The sequence below is a fragment of the Salvia splendens genome, chromosome 5 (assembly GCF_004379255.2).
Source record: "Salvia splendens isolate huo1 chromosome 5, SspV2, whole genome shotgun sequence".
NCBI lineage: Eukaryota > Viridiplantae > Streptophyta > Magnoliopsida > Lamiales > Lamiaceae > Salvia > Salvia splendens.
This window is the reverse complement of record NC_056036.1, coordinates 43,388,174-43,403,553: the sequence shown is the minus strand read 5'-3', so window position 1 is coordinate 43,403,553 and position 15,380 is coordinate 43,388,174. Positions and strand designations below refer to the sequence as shown.

General features: G+C 39.2%; 2 protein-coding genes across 3 annotated transcripts; both read right to left on the bottom strand.

The window, feature by feature from the left end:
* Positions 1-1,715: 1,715 nt before the first annotated feature.
* LOC121802046 lies at positions 1,716-5,664 on the bottom strand. 2 transcript variants are annotated; one of them, XR_006050724.1, is made up of 3 exons: positions 3,198-5,664; positions 2,223-2,464; positions 1,716-2,138 (listed from the first exon to the last, which is right to left on the bottom strand). XR_006050724.1 is itself a non-coding variant. In XM_042201590.1 (1 exon), exon 1 carries the CDS (start codon positions 5,302-5,304, stop codon positions 3,160-3,162), a length of 2,145 nt encoding a protein of 714 aa, XP_042057524.1. In that variant the 5' UTR covers positions 5,305-5,664; the 3' UTR covers positions 2,970-3,159. The 2 variants fall into 2 exon arrangements, 1 of the variants encoding a protein (XP_042057524.1); XM_042201590.1 differs by lacking the exons at positions 1,716-2,138; positions 2,223-2,464 and having other exon boundaries at positions 2,970-5,664.
* A 7,482-nt stretch (positions 5,665-13,146) lies between these two features.
* On the bottom strand, positions 13,147-14,298 carry LOC121804337. Its single transcript, XM_042203823.1, has one exon. The coding sequence runs from the start codon at positions 14,296-14,298 to the stop codon at positions 13,147-13,149; it is 1,152 nt and encodes a 383-aa protein (XP_042059757.1).
* Between the last annotated feature and the right edge of the window lie 1,082 nt (positions 14,299-15,380).

Below are 15,380 nucleotides of genomic sequence, written 5' to 3'. Positions count from 1 at the left end.
TGCTTCATATCTGTTGTATAAGACTCTTTCACTTAATAGGCTAGTTTTTTTAGATGTATTCTCTTACGCTAGTTTGTAATGATGGTATCAAAGTCAACTCAAAGTGGTGGTTTGGTAGTACGGATTGTGACCAACAAGGTTCGAATATTATAGACTGAAACCAGTACAAGGTCTGAGACATGTTCTCAAAGAGGGTCGAATGCTACGAATTGAAATCAATGCAGGATATTAGACTTGTCTCACATTGTTATATGAGCAATAGATTGTTACGAGGCTTATCCTTAAAGATAATGGAATGATACGGACTTGAACCAGTGCAAGGTATGAGACTTGTCCCACATCGGTTCTATAAGCAATATATGTAGGTTTTATAGACTAAATGACTTCTCATATTACTTCATAAGCTTTTGAAATAGTGCAAGGTATAAACTTGCCATTAAGGAGCAAATGTTACAAACCAAAACCAATTCACCTGCTGATGTGAATCAAATTGTACATTTTTATTCCCCTAACTTTACATGATTTATATAGTTTGATGCTTGCAAAAGTATGTTTTGTGGTGTAGGAAGAGGAATAAATGGTGAAACAAAGAATGAAGCTCGGAGTGTGAAAAAGCTGTCCAGAAAGCTCTCAAAATTGGCCACCCGGCCGGGTGTATTTTATGTCTAATAATTCACCCGGCCGGGTGTGATGTTTAGAACACGAAAATTCCAGAAAGTGGTCAAAATGAGGTACCCGGCCGGGTGAATTTTCAGCTGTAAAATATACCCGGCCGGGTAGTTATTTGAACTGCAGATTTGCGGTTTATACAGCAGTTTCTTTTCCCTAGGAGTGGACGAAAAAGAAGGAAGGGAAAAAGGTGTCAGGGGGTTGGAAAAAGAAAAGGAGAAAAAGGCAGAAGGTGGCAGGGGGGAAGGAGTGTGACGTGAAGGGAGCATTGATTATTGAACAAAAATTGAAAAAGGGGAGTTGACTTGGGGGGGGGCGATTTCAGGAAGGTCCGGCCTACTTTCCGACGATCCGACTCCAAATCCCAACTCCACTCATCAAGAGCTTGAATCCTACGGTTTTAATTGCAAATTCACCATGTGTTTAGGCTAAGCTTCTTTTGTTGCTCCAAGTTGTAATCTAGGCTTGTATGGATGTTTTCACACCATTGATTTCATATGTTTGTGTCCAACAATGTGCTCAATATTTATTCACTATGTTTTTGGCTAATAACGTAGTGATGTTAATTCCTCTGCTATTGTCTCTTTAACATAGTTTAGGAATGATTGATTGTTGGATTGCTATCGAATTAGAATTGTTCATAGGATAATTTGATAGTGGATTAAGTAGGTGACTATAGTAGATGATCTTTTATTCCCGCGCTTCCGCAGGAATTTAATATCATTGAAAATTAATTCATGGAACAAGTGTTCAGCTGATTGTGAATTATACGTCGCAAACATGTTCAGTGCACGCGATTAGGTTGATGTTTTAATCCCTTCGTATGTTTCATTGTTAAAGGTGTAGAATAATACAAGCCTCGTGAGCAACTTGGAGTGACATCTTTCTCCATTTTCGTACCTTAGTTTGTAAATTTAGTTTATTAATTTTGTCAATTCTTGTTAAATAACCTACGCATCCCTGTGGTTCGACACTCGAAGTACTACAGTCGACTCTGTACTCTTGCAGATAGATTGTAATATTAGAGCTATTTTATTAAACTTGTGTGTTAATAATCCATTAATATAAAAGCTCGAAAATTACACATCACCTGCACGGCATGTTTTAATAACACGTAAAACGAGAAATGGTCCGAAGTCCATATTTTTTGAGAAAGTTGCCCTCCTACACTGAGACTAGCAATATACCAACATCATATGTGTTACATGTACATAGAGAGTATGTTGGAATGTATTGACAAGTATTGGAGGGGTTGATGGAGTGCATAAAGAGAAGGACAATCTCAGCTTTACAACTATAATTGTGGAATGGGATAATCTCATTTTCAAGAGATCCCATATGCAATCTCTGCACTCTCTCTCCAACTTTTGCTACCATTACATTGTACAATTTCATCTTGGAGTCTTTTATGGGCAATCATCAACATCTTTATCTGATTACAACCTTTTACTTGACACATGCCGTGATGCCTGCACAAATTGAGCATCCATTTCCTAAGTATTCCATGTGCACAAACAAATTGATGCAACAATGCATAAAATCATGATTCTCACCAGCACACCCTACACTTGTCCTGCCTCGGCAACCAGTTCACAATCTCGTTGCAACGTCCATTTCATACGTGGGACGGGTTGCGTTCATGACACCCCTTAACGCGTTTTCTACAATCATTCACATTGTGTAACTTTAACAGAAAGAGGATAAGAGTAGAAGCCTCTTACTCCCTCGTATCCACTGCTCTCTTCTTGCAAGGAAGATTGTGTTTTTCAACCCTTTTAACTTGAACGCGTCTGGCCTGAGATGTATATTGAGATCAAAGTGTTCAGCCGAGTCTGTCAATAGATGTCTTCAATTTGGATAACATGAATTCTTAAACAGTGAATTCTTAAACAGATTATGTATAATGGGGAAAGTGAGAATATTTATAAATATGTTACAAGTCCATTGGAAGTAAACAGCAAGCATGAAATTAGAAGATCAATAATGACAACATACCATGTAAGAATCATATGCAGCATGAAACATAACCAGAGTATATTACAGCATAACTGTAATTTTGACAACAGACATGAAGCTATTTGGCATTCGATATTCGGGTTTTTCTGAAAATGGGAACCTTTTTCTTAACATATTGCAAAAACAGTAGAAACGCGTTTGGATTAAACCCACATACATCAAACGAGCCCCAAACGCATTTTTACCCTTTTTGCAATTTAAGAGCCTTCACTATTCATAATGATCATATATATGCTACAAAAGATTGATGTTTCCCTCTCTATTTCTGATTAAAAAACAGAAGCTAGAAGAATAAAATTTTCCTCTGTACACACCAAATAAGAACAAAGAGATGGTCCATTTAGCAATTTCTTGCAATAATGTATTATCTATCCTTCACTAAACTGATTGAGAAAATGGGGAAAATAAATAAACAAATCAACAAATGCTACACCAATAATTCTAGGTAGTTAACCAAACAACAACAACAAGAAGTTATATTGATGGTGCCTCATTAAGCATTTCATCCTCACCATTAATGTTTCTAAGAAGCACTGCATCATTCTCCTCTACACTGGAGAAATCTTGTCTCTCGAGCTTTGTGTGGGCTGCAACGAACACGAGCTTCTGTACCTTGTCAAACCCTACTCCCTGCCCTCGAAATAATCTCGTGAATGACCAATCACACTTGTTCCCACCTGAGGTTGCCTGAAGGAAAAGAAGCCTCACTGCAACTTTACTAAGTGATTTGAATTCTTTTAGGCAAGTTTCCCACACAAGCCTACTGCTCTGCGGATTAGCCATCTTCATCTTCCCTGTAACGGGATCCTGCTGCTTCAGCTGAACTGCCTGAGCATACAGCGGGTCCAAACCTTCTGATCTCCACTTCATAAGCTCCATCAATGCGATATGAGCCTCCTCCCCTGCAACGAGGCGGGTGACGAGCTTGTCAACGTCCTTCTCTTGCTCGTGCGACAAGCACTTGAAAGGGGGGAGGTACTTCCCACAGGCATCCCTGACCAAATACTGTGGATCAAGAATGAAGGCGGCTGACCATGCCGGGTGATAGTTTTTCCTAAACCGCCTCTCGACTACCCTCTCAACGGGCCCCTCAGCCAAATTGTACTTGGTGCACAACTCCTTGATTTTGGACCTCATCTCCCCCCAAAGAGGAAGGCATTGCCCGACTAAAGGCCTATCCGCCTCAACCTCCTCAGCCATCGACATTACCAACTTTATCAACGAATGAACAGCCTCCACATTACTCCAAAACCCAACATCTTGAACAAGATCAGCCACTTCTACAGCAGCAATATCCTCGACACAAACAGATTTAAATGCATCATCTAACACAACTAAATGAAGAATTTGTGAACAAGTTAGTATATCTTCCAACATTGCAACAAAAGGACCATAATTCTTAGAAATGTCACGTTTAGGAAAGGGCACTGTAATAAAGGTAGGAACTTCAAACCCTTGCAACCTAAACTTGAGGAAAGAACTTCTAACCCTCGGTTGAGAGTTGATCAAATTCGCGATTTTCAGACAATTTTCAGCTACACTCCCAAATAGTGGAAGTTCCCTATTGAAGTCCTTGATCAAACTACAGAATCCATGAATCTGACAAGATAAATTAACCATCCAAGTATTCTGAAGTTCTAACCTTTTCAATGCCTTCCCTTTATACCTATCTGCGATAATGCCTACACATCTCTGTGCATTGTCACCACAAATCTCTCCAACCGTCTCCCACAATACCTCCTCCACTGCCCCGCCATTCGAGTACACCGCCTTTTGGAAAACTCTGGTTCCATTAGGAAGGTTAACCATAAACTTAACCAGGCTCTTGTTCCCCCTTTCAATGATATTCCATCCATCAGAAGCAATCTGAAAGAAAGCTGCATCCCGGATTCTTGCTTCGGACGCTCTTCTAGCTTCCTCGAACTTGGAATCAAGCCTCGAGCATAGAAGCTCCCTCTTTGACACTTCAGGCAAGCCGACTTGCCTTAGAAAAGCCGCGAACTTGGAATGCTCGAGGCTCGAAAATGCCACAGACCCACATACCTCGTAGTACCAGTCAGCTAAGAGATCAAAGGCTGCATCAACTTGCTCTTTCCTCAATACATAAGATGGAGGGGAATTGGGGCTCTTGAGCTTCTTCACACTCTCCTCCAGCATTGCCAGTGGCCTCAAATCGTCTTTCCCACCGGACAAAATCGGCGGCTTTGGAGTCATTGAACTGGCGGCGAATCGAGAAGAATCAAACATGCTTATCGGAGACACGTCCAAGGAAGCGCGCTTGCGGTGATTCGACTGCGAGGAGGGGGATGCGAGAGGGGGCAATTGCGTGATCGGCTTCAGCATCGAGGTGAAATTGGGGCAAGCTCCTCTCTTGAGATGCTCGGAAGCGGTTCTTGAAGGGTTTGAAGCGGAGAATGCGGCGTCGCAGAGGGTGCACTTGAGCTTCACTGATTTGGGGAGGTTGGTGTCGGGATTTCTGATCAGGATGGGATCGAAATGAGCCCAGTACCAAGCTCCTTTCCCATCCACCGCCTTCGTACGGAGCGACAGCAGCCTCGCGTAGCGCTTGTTCAGCGCGTCTTCAGGCGCCTCCGGTGGAGATGGGTTTGCGTTGGACATTTCTGTTCCGGGAAAAGGGTGCCGGATTCCGTGAAAATCGGAGCTTTTTGGTTTATGAGTTATGACTGTTGCTTCGGCATTTCGAGCTTGATATTTCGCAAGTGATCAAGTATGAGTTCATTTAAGAGTTCCGCCGCGTTTTTTAGCCGGAAAATAAGTGGTGGAATTTTGAGGGTGAGATGTTCGAAGAATTGCTCAGGTGAACATATCGCAAAACAGAGGCTGCGAAATCAAAATTTGGGTATGTATTGTAGATAGGGGGAGAGAGTGAGTGAGGTGTTCAGTGTTCAGTGTTCTGTTCTTGACTTGAGGAAAAGTGGTGTGGAGAAGGAGGAGAAGAAGAAGAAGAAGAAAAATCAAAATGGGGAATTTATTTTATTTTTGTTTTTATTTTATTCTTGTTTTCTGACGAAATTATAGTACTACTTTTTCTAGTACCACGTGCTAGTTATGGCGCGTGTGGGAATCAACGGAAGAAAGTTGGAAATTCGTCAATGTAGTGGGCCCACTTGATATCAGCCAATCAGATTGACTATTTGGTTAACACTGGTTACGTGGAACGCATTTAATTTACGAGTATTTGGGACAAAAATTTACTCATATAGACATAGTGGAATACCATAAAAATGAAATATTATTCCATTCGTGTCAGATGTTTAGTAAAGGAAATGTAATAAAAATAAGAGATACATAAAGTAATAGAGAAAGATAATACAGTACTAGTAAAAGTTTATTTTTACTACAAAGTTGAGTTAATTAACTTACTTGGACGGGTAAAGTATATATTTTAATATTTAAAACATGATTTTTCCATTTGTATTTATTTATACTTTATTATTTCACTCATTAACTAAATAAATATTCCTATTATGAGTGACTACTATGATATGAAGCCTATGATCAAATTATGGAATTTGGAATTTACAATGAATAGCTACTTGGTCACATTAGATCATGATGCAATTTATTGAATAAAATGATAGAGCGTTTTAAATGCTAGAGAGATAAAAATATTTTATAATTTTCCATAATATGATCAAATAGACGAACTCAATTTAAAATTGAAATTGTAATAGTAGATTGTTAGTTCCTTTCGAAAAAGAAAGGAATGTGCCATGAAATTCAAATTTAGCAAATTATTTCTACTACCTATCAATCTACCCCCAATCATTCCATACTGTAACTAATATCGGTGTACAGCTATTATTTCCTATTTCTGCTTGTACGAATATCAATTATCATACATACTTTTCAATTAATGCAATACATATTATAAATACACTAACATGTTCTTAATAGATACACTAACTCATGGACTTAATAATATAATCAACCTTATTAAATCCTACCAAATGGGTTCAGCTGAATCATTTAATAAGTATGAATATTATAAAGTAGTGCATGAATCACACTCCTATAAAATACAAAAAAGTACTTGATACAAAACAAAATCATACTCCTATAAAATACAGAAAATTAGGCAAAGTAAAAAGACATCTACAATCATTTAACCATCACTCATGTATGCAATATCTCCACTTTGAGTATTTCAGTTGATAATTAGTGATTTAGAATACACCAGAAATGGTAAATGTAAATAAAATATTGCTTGAACAGTTGAATGGATTGGCTTTATAGCTAATTGTTATTGGTGTAATTAATTAGTGGGACAAGTGTAAGCAATGTTAATAAAAGTTGTTGGCAAAATCAGGCCATAAAAATTAATGAAGTGGTTGATTAAAATTGAAACGTGGCTCCAATGGTATGATTTGACAATTACTGCTAAAGAAGATTAGCTAGCTTAATCGATTGAAATTTATTAGTATTAGTATATTTTAAAGAAAAAGAGAAAGAAGTAATTATGTTATCAATGAATAAATTTTGGTTATTTTTCGTTTTTTCCCCTTGTCGGTAAACAACTTTAATTAGCTTAATTAACAAGGCAACTATGTAGAAAATTTTATTATAATTGCAAAAGTGCACTTTTATAGTATCAACTTGATATGCATGCATGTTATTAATGTTTGTCCGCTTCTCTCAAATCCGAAACTATTAACACTCCAAGCATAATAGCTCTATTAATTTTTGTTTGTTTTAACCTTAATAAAACTAACTATAGTGGATCTGGGACTCCATTTTTACCATCTTCAAATCACTAAATACTTCCAAAGCAAGTGAAATTATGGCACAGACACTACTTTCAATTTCTCAAATGATTCCTAGTACTATTATATACCACTAAAAATAGAGTGATGATAAACAACCAAATTTTAACCATCAAAATAAGGTTATATTAATAATTTGATGTACTAATTATATATTAAAATAATAAATATAGTAAGTAGACAAGTTAAAAAGACTTATTAGCCTCAAACCTCATTTTTAATTTTTATATTTGAATCTCCTTTCTATTGTTTTTAAAATTTGAATTAAAATATGCACTAATTACATTTTTGGTTCCAAAAAATTAAAAAATTATACACAAATTATAAATATATGACCACAATATTATGCACTTTCCATGTACTATATATGCATCCATATATTTTAATTAAATACATAAATAAACGTATTTTTTCAAATTAAATAAATTAAATTTTAATTGTACAAAATTTGGTCACATAGATTTATTGCTAAAAATAATCCAAAATTTCAAGTAAGGAGAGCCTTCACAACTATCACAAGTTGTTTGGTTCTATTGACTTTCTCATCATTGCCGCTCCTTTTATCTCAAGTTTAAGTTGAGCTTATTGGTTACAGGGCAAAAAAACTAGTTTGGGAAGTCTACGACATAGATCTTTTCTGTATATTTTCCTTTGAGTAGGTGGAATTGTCAAAATCTTCTCTAATCTGGATAATTTGATGCTAGTGATAAAGAAAAATCTGTTTTATGCTTTAAGGTTGTAGTAACCAGATTTTGACCTTCTTCAGTTAAAATTTATAAGTTATAATTTAATGTGGTTGTGGATTAAATTAAGTGAGAGTGCAGTCTATAAACAACTCCAACTCAGTGAGACACTCTTGACCGCCAGCAACTAAGTGGTAATCAATTTATAATAAATGATTAAATTCTCAATTCAACTTCATAATTTTCTTGGGTACACCAAAGGCCTCTAATAAGAGGACTCTTCTGATTTGCTGTGAAGTAGTCTTACTTGTAGCCATTGCTTGGTTTAATCAGTGGTTCTATTTAATCTTTTGTTTTTGCTTTTAGGTCCTTAGTATCCTGACTATATTTCTCTAAGATTCAGGCAACTAATTTGTGATTTGTTCGTATATCTTTTCTCAGCAACTTCATTTCATTATGAACCTCAGCCAATTCCCAGCCACTCCTTTTTTGAATGATTAAAAGCTAATTTTCAGGTTATATTGAGCCTGTTGTAGTAATTCTTCATGAACATGAGCTTACATGGGCGGGTCGGGTTGCTTGGAAACATCACACTTGTATGGTTTCAGCACTCAGCGTCAATACAACATTAAAGCAGCATCCGCTCATATGGTCAGCCATGGTCAGTGTTTTAAAATATGATCCTCTTATTTTACTTATAGGGTCTCATGTAATTGTTCCAACTATATTTAGAGCTTATCATGTCATGTCTTAGAAATATTTCTTCCATTCCGGTCTCATAGTTGAGTCATTTCCATATATAGTAGCTTTTTCCTCTATCTTACTTTATTCTCTCTTACTTTATTCTCTCACTTTTTTCTCTTTCTTAGTTTTTTATCTATTTATTTAACACACTCAACATTCATTTCTTAAACTCCGTGCCGAAAAGTTCCGTCTCAACTATGAGGGAACGGAGGGAGTACTGTATTTTATATGCGTATTTTATTTTGGTAATTGCAAGTGAAGTATATTCTTCTTAGTTTAAAAAATATATGTATAAATATAGTGTTTCTTCTTTCTCTTTCTGAATATTTGTAATATGCTTATATATATAAATGGTTATATGTGATAACTGGTAACCTATTTTTTGCAACATATAGATATTCTATTATGCTCCAAAAGTATCAGAGAGCTGGAAAGGACAGAAGCTTCTGTCAAGAGCTGAGTTTCATGTTGGCGCCGATATTACCAAATTTCTATGGTTGCAGCTTCTTCCCACATCTGCTGATCAAACTGTGCCTGGCTCTGATAAGACAAACCGAGTTGCCTTACTTTTTGGTACCCTGGAAGGCAGCATTGGCTGCATTGCACCTCTGGAGGAACTTACCTTTCGTCGTCTGCAGTCATTGCAGAAAAAGCTCGTAGATTCTGTCTGCCATGTCGCTGGACTAAATCCACGATCTTTCAAACACTTCCATTCGAATGGAAAGGCTCATCGCCCAGGTCCTAACAGCATTGTCGATTGTGAGCTGCTCGTGCAGTACGTATCTTACTCTTTCGCACACATCCTTAGCCTATTTTTCTCTCTACGAAATATAAAGTTGCCCTTTTTTGGCAGTTTCGAGATGCTGGCACTCGAAGATCAACTTGAAATCGCTAATCAGATCGGTACGACATGGATGCAGATCATGTCCAACTTGAATGACCTCAGTGTTGCTGATATGAACCTTTATTATTATTATTTAGTTTAGATATTATAGGGATTTAGCATATCTTTTCCTATATCTTTGTTTCTTGTTCATTAAGTCAGTAGCATTATAAATAGGATAGATTGTTATCTTTTTTATTCATTCAATCAATATATGAAATTATCATTCTTTTGGCTCAATTGAGTAGCAAACAAGAAACATCTCCTAAGGTTGCTGACGAGGCTGATCTCGCGCTCAACCGCCCTTTTTGCCGTCCAAGTCACGACCCAACGTTGGGCGCTCGACAACAACGACATCTCGTTTCTTGATTTTGTGTGGAAATCGACGTTAAGGATTTAGGTCCTTAACAACTGGTGCTTTCATTGAGAGCTGACCCTCACACCATCTCGAACCGAAGCTACACCGCTGCCCAACGGAAAACATTCCGCGCACAGCAATTGCTTTGGTTGTCGAGTCCCGCCTGTCCGCTGAACTCTAGCCTCAGGACAACACTACTTCTGCAACGCCCGACGGGAAGGATTCCCGCGTGCCGCGTCGAAGTCAGACGTTCATCATCCACCACAGCCACGCCTCAGTCCGTCAACATGTCATACGACTACGCCGGCTATCGTCGTCGTCAATACGACTCCCCTCAGGCCACACAGCCATTCCGTCCCTACCAGCCGGCCCAACCTCGCTGTGTAACCAGTTGGGACCCTCCGAGCAGCCGGGTAGAAGTACTCCGTCCGCTGTCGTGGCCTGATCCAGAATCACCCTACGTCTCACACCACTTGGATCCACCTGATCGTCGCCCACGACCGAGATACCAGTCCATCGGGTACCGCGATCGCGCGCAAGACGCCTGGCCCCGACACCGCGGTGGCTACGCCGAGAGGGGTGGCCACCTATCTGATCGCGGAGATCATCAGACCCAATTAGGGTTTGACCGCTACCCACCAACCGCAACGCAGCGGCACCGCCCAACGTGTTGGGACCCACCGGCTCAACAGCAGGACTGCGGCTACCCGACCGTTGACCGGCCCCGACGCTCGGAGTCGTGCTGGGACCGACCTTGCCCTCGGGAGGAGGTGAGAGCTCGAGTCCAGCCCGCCTCCCACCAGCCCCGCTACTCCACTGAAAAGCCAACGCGGGACCTGTACAGTTAGCCCGCGCGTGTGACCAGTCAAACTCCAGAGCAGCCACGCCTGCCGCTAATACGGGTCTCCCAAGCGGAGAAGTCAGAACGGTCCAGGTTGGGTCTCTGCTGGCACTGTCCCGAGAAATGGGTGAGGGGACATGTGTGTAAACAACGCATTCTATGTTATGCGGATGATGGGGAGGAGTTTGAGGAGAACATTCAAGATGAGAATTTAGTCGAAGAGAAAACTGATAATACTCCCACGATAGTATTCGGTGATGATGTTCCCAATGACGTTACCGATGTTCACAATGATGGCGCTCCTCTTGATGTTCCAAACAACGAGTCCCCTGGAGAGTTCGTCAAAAACAAAGGGATTGTCAAGAATGACAATGAGTCACCGCAAGTGCTCGTTGGGGTATATGATGAGAAGATTGGTGAAAAGGAGGAGGCATTGCTAGAAGATAAAGAGGAGGATGGTTCTATTGGTGAAGTGGAGAAGATAATCGCCTCACTCAATGTTGTTCAAGTGTCATCCAAAAATATTGTTGGAAATTATTGGGGCAAGAAAGGTGATGGTGCTTACACCGATTTGCCCGTAATTGCTTGTGTCTATGTGGATTTGAATGTCGGTGATGTTCCAAGTATGAATCATCGATCAACATCGCTCGACAAAGATGCAAGGTTGATCCCTCTGAGTAATGACATGCCATGCTTGGGCATTCTGGGAGGCGTGGACAAGCTTTTCGATTTGGCAAGGAATTTTTCCGACAAAGTTGGGTCTCCTTTGTTGATTTTTTATGGAAGTGAAGAAGGGAGACGTTCATCTGTTTGGTGTGTGTTTGATCCAGGAGGAGTTGCCTCGCCGAAGCTTCTGCTTTCAACTCTCCTTTTTGCTTCGTGGTTCCTACCTTGAGGACAAGGTGGATTTTAACCGTGGGGGAGTTGATACGAACCTTTATTATTATTATTTAGTTTAGATATTATAGGGATTTAGCATATCTTTTTCTATATCTTTGTTTTCTTGTTCATTAAGTCAGTAGCATTATAAATAGGATAGATTGTTATCTTTTTTATTCATTCAATCAATATATGAAATTATCATTCTTTTGGCTCAATTGAGTAGCAAACAAGAAACATCTCCTAAGGTTGCCGACGAGGCTGATCTCGCGCTCAACCGCCCCTTTTTGCCGTCCAAGTCACGACCCAACGTTGGGCGCTCGACAACAACGACATCTCGTTTCTTGATTTTGTGTGAAAATCGACGTTAAGGATTTAGGTCCTTAACAGTTGCCACAAGCTTCTTGTGAGCACTTCAGGTTGAATACATTGTGCGTTGAATAGTGGTCTTTAATCTTTATATAATATACTGAGGGTAGAACTTGACACTAATATTTCTCATTAAATTAGTTTCTTTCTTGTATTTGTACATGAAAAAATTTCAGTTCTACTCGACAATGTAACCATGTGATAATGTAAAATTATAAGATTATAAGATTCTGATGCAAATATTCATTTATTAAATCTTATTGTAATGGTTATATCATTAACCATCTTTTAGAGATTAAATTATGTGGAATTTAATGATTAGAAAACCAATTATAAGAGTAAAATTGGTATGAGGCAAAATTTTGGAGACATGCCAAAAAGGAAAAGTTATATTCCTCGACATATGATGGATAATATATACTCCCTCCGTTCCACAATAATAGAGTTATTTTTACGCACTCATTTTGAAAAAATTATTATAAATAGTTAGAGGGTGAGAAAAACTAAAATAAGAAGGACAATAATAATTATGTGGAACAGAGTACTACATTAATCAAGTAGATAATTCATTCTATGTTCCTTGACATTTTTTCCCACAACTCTATAAATGCTACATAGCTTGATAAATAAAATTTTGTATAAAATACATACTATGACATCAAATATGACTATTCAATCGAAAATGGTGGTAAAAATTGAGGATTGTGAGCAAGAAATTGGATGGAAGCAAATTCTTGCTGCCCATCAATGCATCATCAATCATTCTCGCTCTTTAAATTTACAGGGAGGAAAATGTATGTACACATGTTAGCATACCAACAATTAAGTATCACAATAACTAGCATAAATGCAATATATATTGTTCATTATAAAAACGACTTAATAATATGTTAACATTAAAAAAAATACTAATACTAGAATCAAGTAAGTGTTGGAGTAAACCAAATGGGTGCAGTGACAGTATTAGTATCGGTATTGGTATTGGTATTGGTAATGATGCGATGCAAGGGATAGTAGCAATCGGAGAGAGTAAAGTCGTGGTGGCAGATTCCGACATCGGGTTGATGATGATGTTGTTTATGGTGGGTGAAGTAAATAGAATTGGGGTTGAAATGGGAGATGGTAAAGGCGTGGTTGGTTCCAAGAAACAAGGCGAGATCCGAAGATGGGCATTTCCTATAGCTCTTCCATCCATTATGCTTTATAATTTCTAGTGTACCGAAAAAGTGAGTTTTGTGTTGGTGTTTGTGGATAAAACGTGTCACCAGCAACAGCTTATCCGTCTGCTCCACATACGCCAGGTGTTTCTCTTTCAAGTGCTCATCATCAATCGGCCTCAACGGACTATTGTTTTGTCTCTGAATCCAAGCTAATTTGGGAGAATCCATGTCCCTCAGGTCCCATTCCTCCAGCCCCGATGCGTGGAACTCTGATTTGGTCAAGCAACTGAACACATTGCTCTTGCTTGAATACACGAAATCATCGTACGACTTGGGATACACCAACTTGAAGGTCTTGTCCTCTTCATCCATGTATGGCTTCCCTATGGGGACCCACTCCTGGCTGTGCCCCGGGCAGCAGAAGGCCAGCCGGTCGTCCTGCCCGTACGACACCATGGCGCGGCACTCCTCGGACCCGGGGGAGGCTGCAGACAGGATTAGCTTCGACACCGTGGCTTTGCCGCTGACGTGGTGGAGGTTGAGCACGGGGTCAGGAAGGGACTGGATTGGGGGGAGCCTGATGTGGCGGCGGGTGATGGGGTTGGAGAGGAACAGCTCGTTGTTGCGGTTGTTCATCAATGCTAGCCACCCGTGGGATGACCCCACCACCCGGGCGTTGTCGTCGGGGATCTCGGGAGGCTCTGCTCCCGGACCGTACTTGTTGATCAGCACAACCTCCTGGTCGGCCAGGCTGTAGAAGTTGTACACCATGCCGCCGCGCCTTCTGTCGAATGTGGGCGGCAGCATCAGCCATGGATTTGGTGGATTAGTGCTCGTGCTCGTGCTCATCATCCTACGCCCACGCCCACGCCCATATAATCTGGCTCCAACTACTAGTAGCATTTTCATCATTTGCATAATTGGTTGATTATTAGCATTATAAGGGGTATATATATATATATATATATATATATATAGATACATACTATTATTAATTCGTATCTTCAACAAATTAGTAGTATTTTATAAGATTGGGATGAAATCTTTGAAATTAATCCTCCTATATCAATATTAATTAATTATGTATGTCTCAAATAGTAAATCTTGAGTTTTATAAGATTGAACTATATACTATATCTCAAATAAAATCTTGGAATTCAATTTATTCTTCCTAAACCCTAAATTTAATCTGGCCGCACCTCCAAATACTATAACTATACTAATAGCTTTTTTTGATTATAGAGTTAGGGGCATATCTTATTATAGGGAGTACTATTAAATAAGTAAGAGGTGATGATCTTCGACTTGGAGCACAGGTTATAAAAAGATTGGGTGAATCTTAAATTCGACTTGGAGTGCAAGTTATAATAAGATTGGGTGAATCTTAAATTCAAATTATTAATTACAGTATATATTATAATGTATATCCGTGGAATATTCACAACATATTAATCATCCAACATTAATAACAAGGAGGAATATTATTATAGAGGGTGAGATTGAGATGCAGCAGAGAATGAATCTCCAATTTATATTCCGTGGTAGTAGGAATATTGATGATGTGGCGAATTTTTTATGGGAATAAATGCAAGTAATAAATGATCACAACACGGGAAATTACGTGGTTCGATTTACTGAGGTAAATCTACGTCCACGGGAAGAAGAGAGGGCAAATTTGTATTGCTTGGTCTCGCTTACAGATTACAATACTGATTCGCTATAAGATTCAGGATCTAGAGAGCTTAACCTTGGTCTATCTGATCTAAGTTCTATTTATACATTCGAACTAAGATCGTGGTTTGCAGCCCTGGTAGTGGGGTTGATAACTGCTTAATACCACTAAATAGATCGTGGGTGTAGTGGAGGTCGTGGAGATCCTGCATGGGTCCACTATCTCCTTGTTCGGTCGAATACTGAGATCGAACTGCTGAGACCGAACTGCTGAACTTTGCCGATCAGCTTTTGCCGATCTGAGAGTTGAGCTCGATTGGTCG

Bases quoted from the DNA above. Each gene is read 5' to 3' on its own strand.
- LOC121804337 (XM_042203823.1), bottom strand. From the start codon at position 14,298: ATGATGAAAATGCTACTAGTAGTTGGAGCCAGATTATATGGGCGTGGG.
- LOC121802046 (XM_042201590.1), bottom strand. From the start codon at position 5,304: ATGTCCAACGCAAACCCATCTCCACCGGAGGCGCCTGAAGACGCGCTG.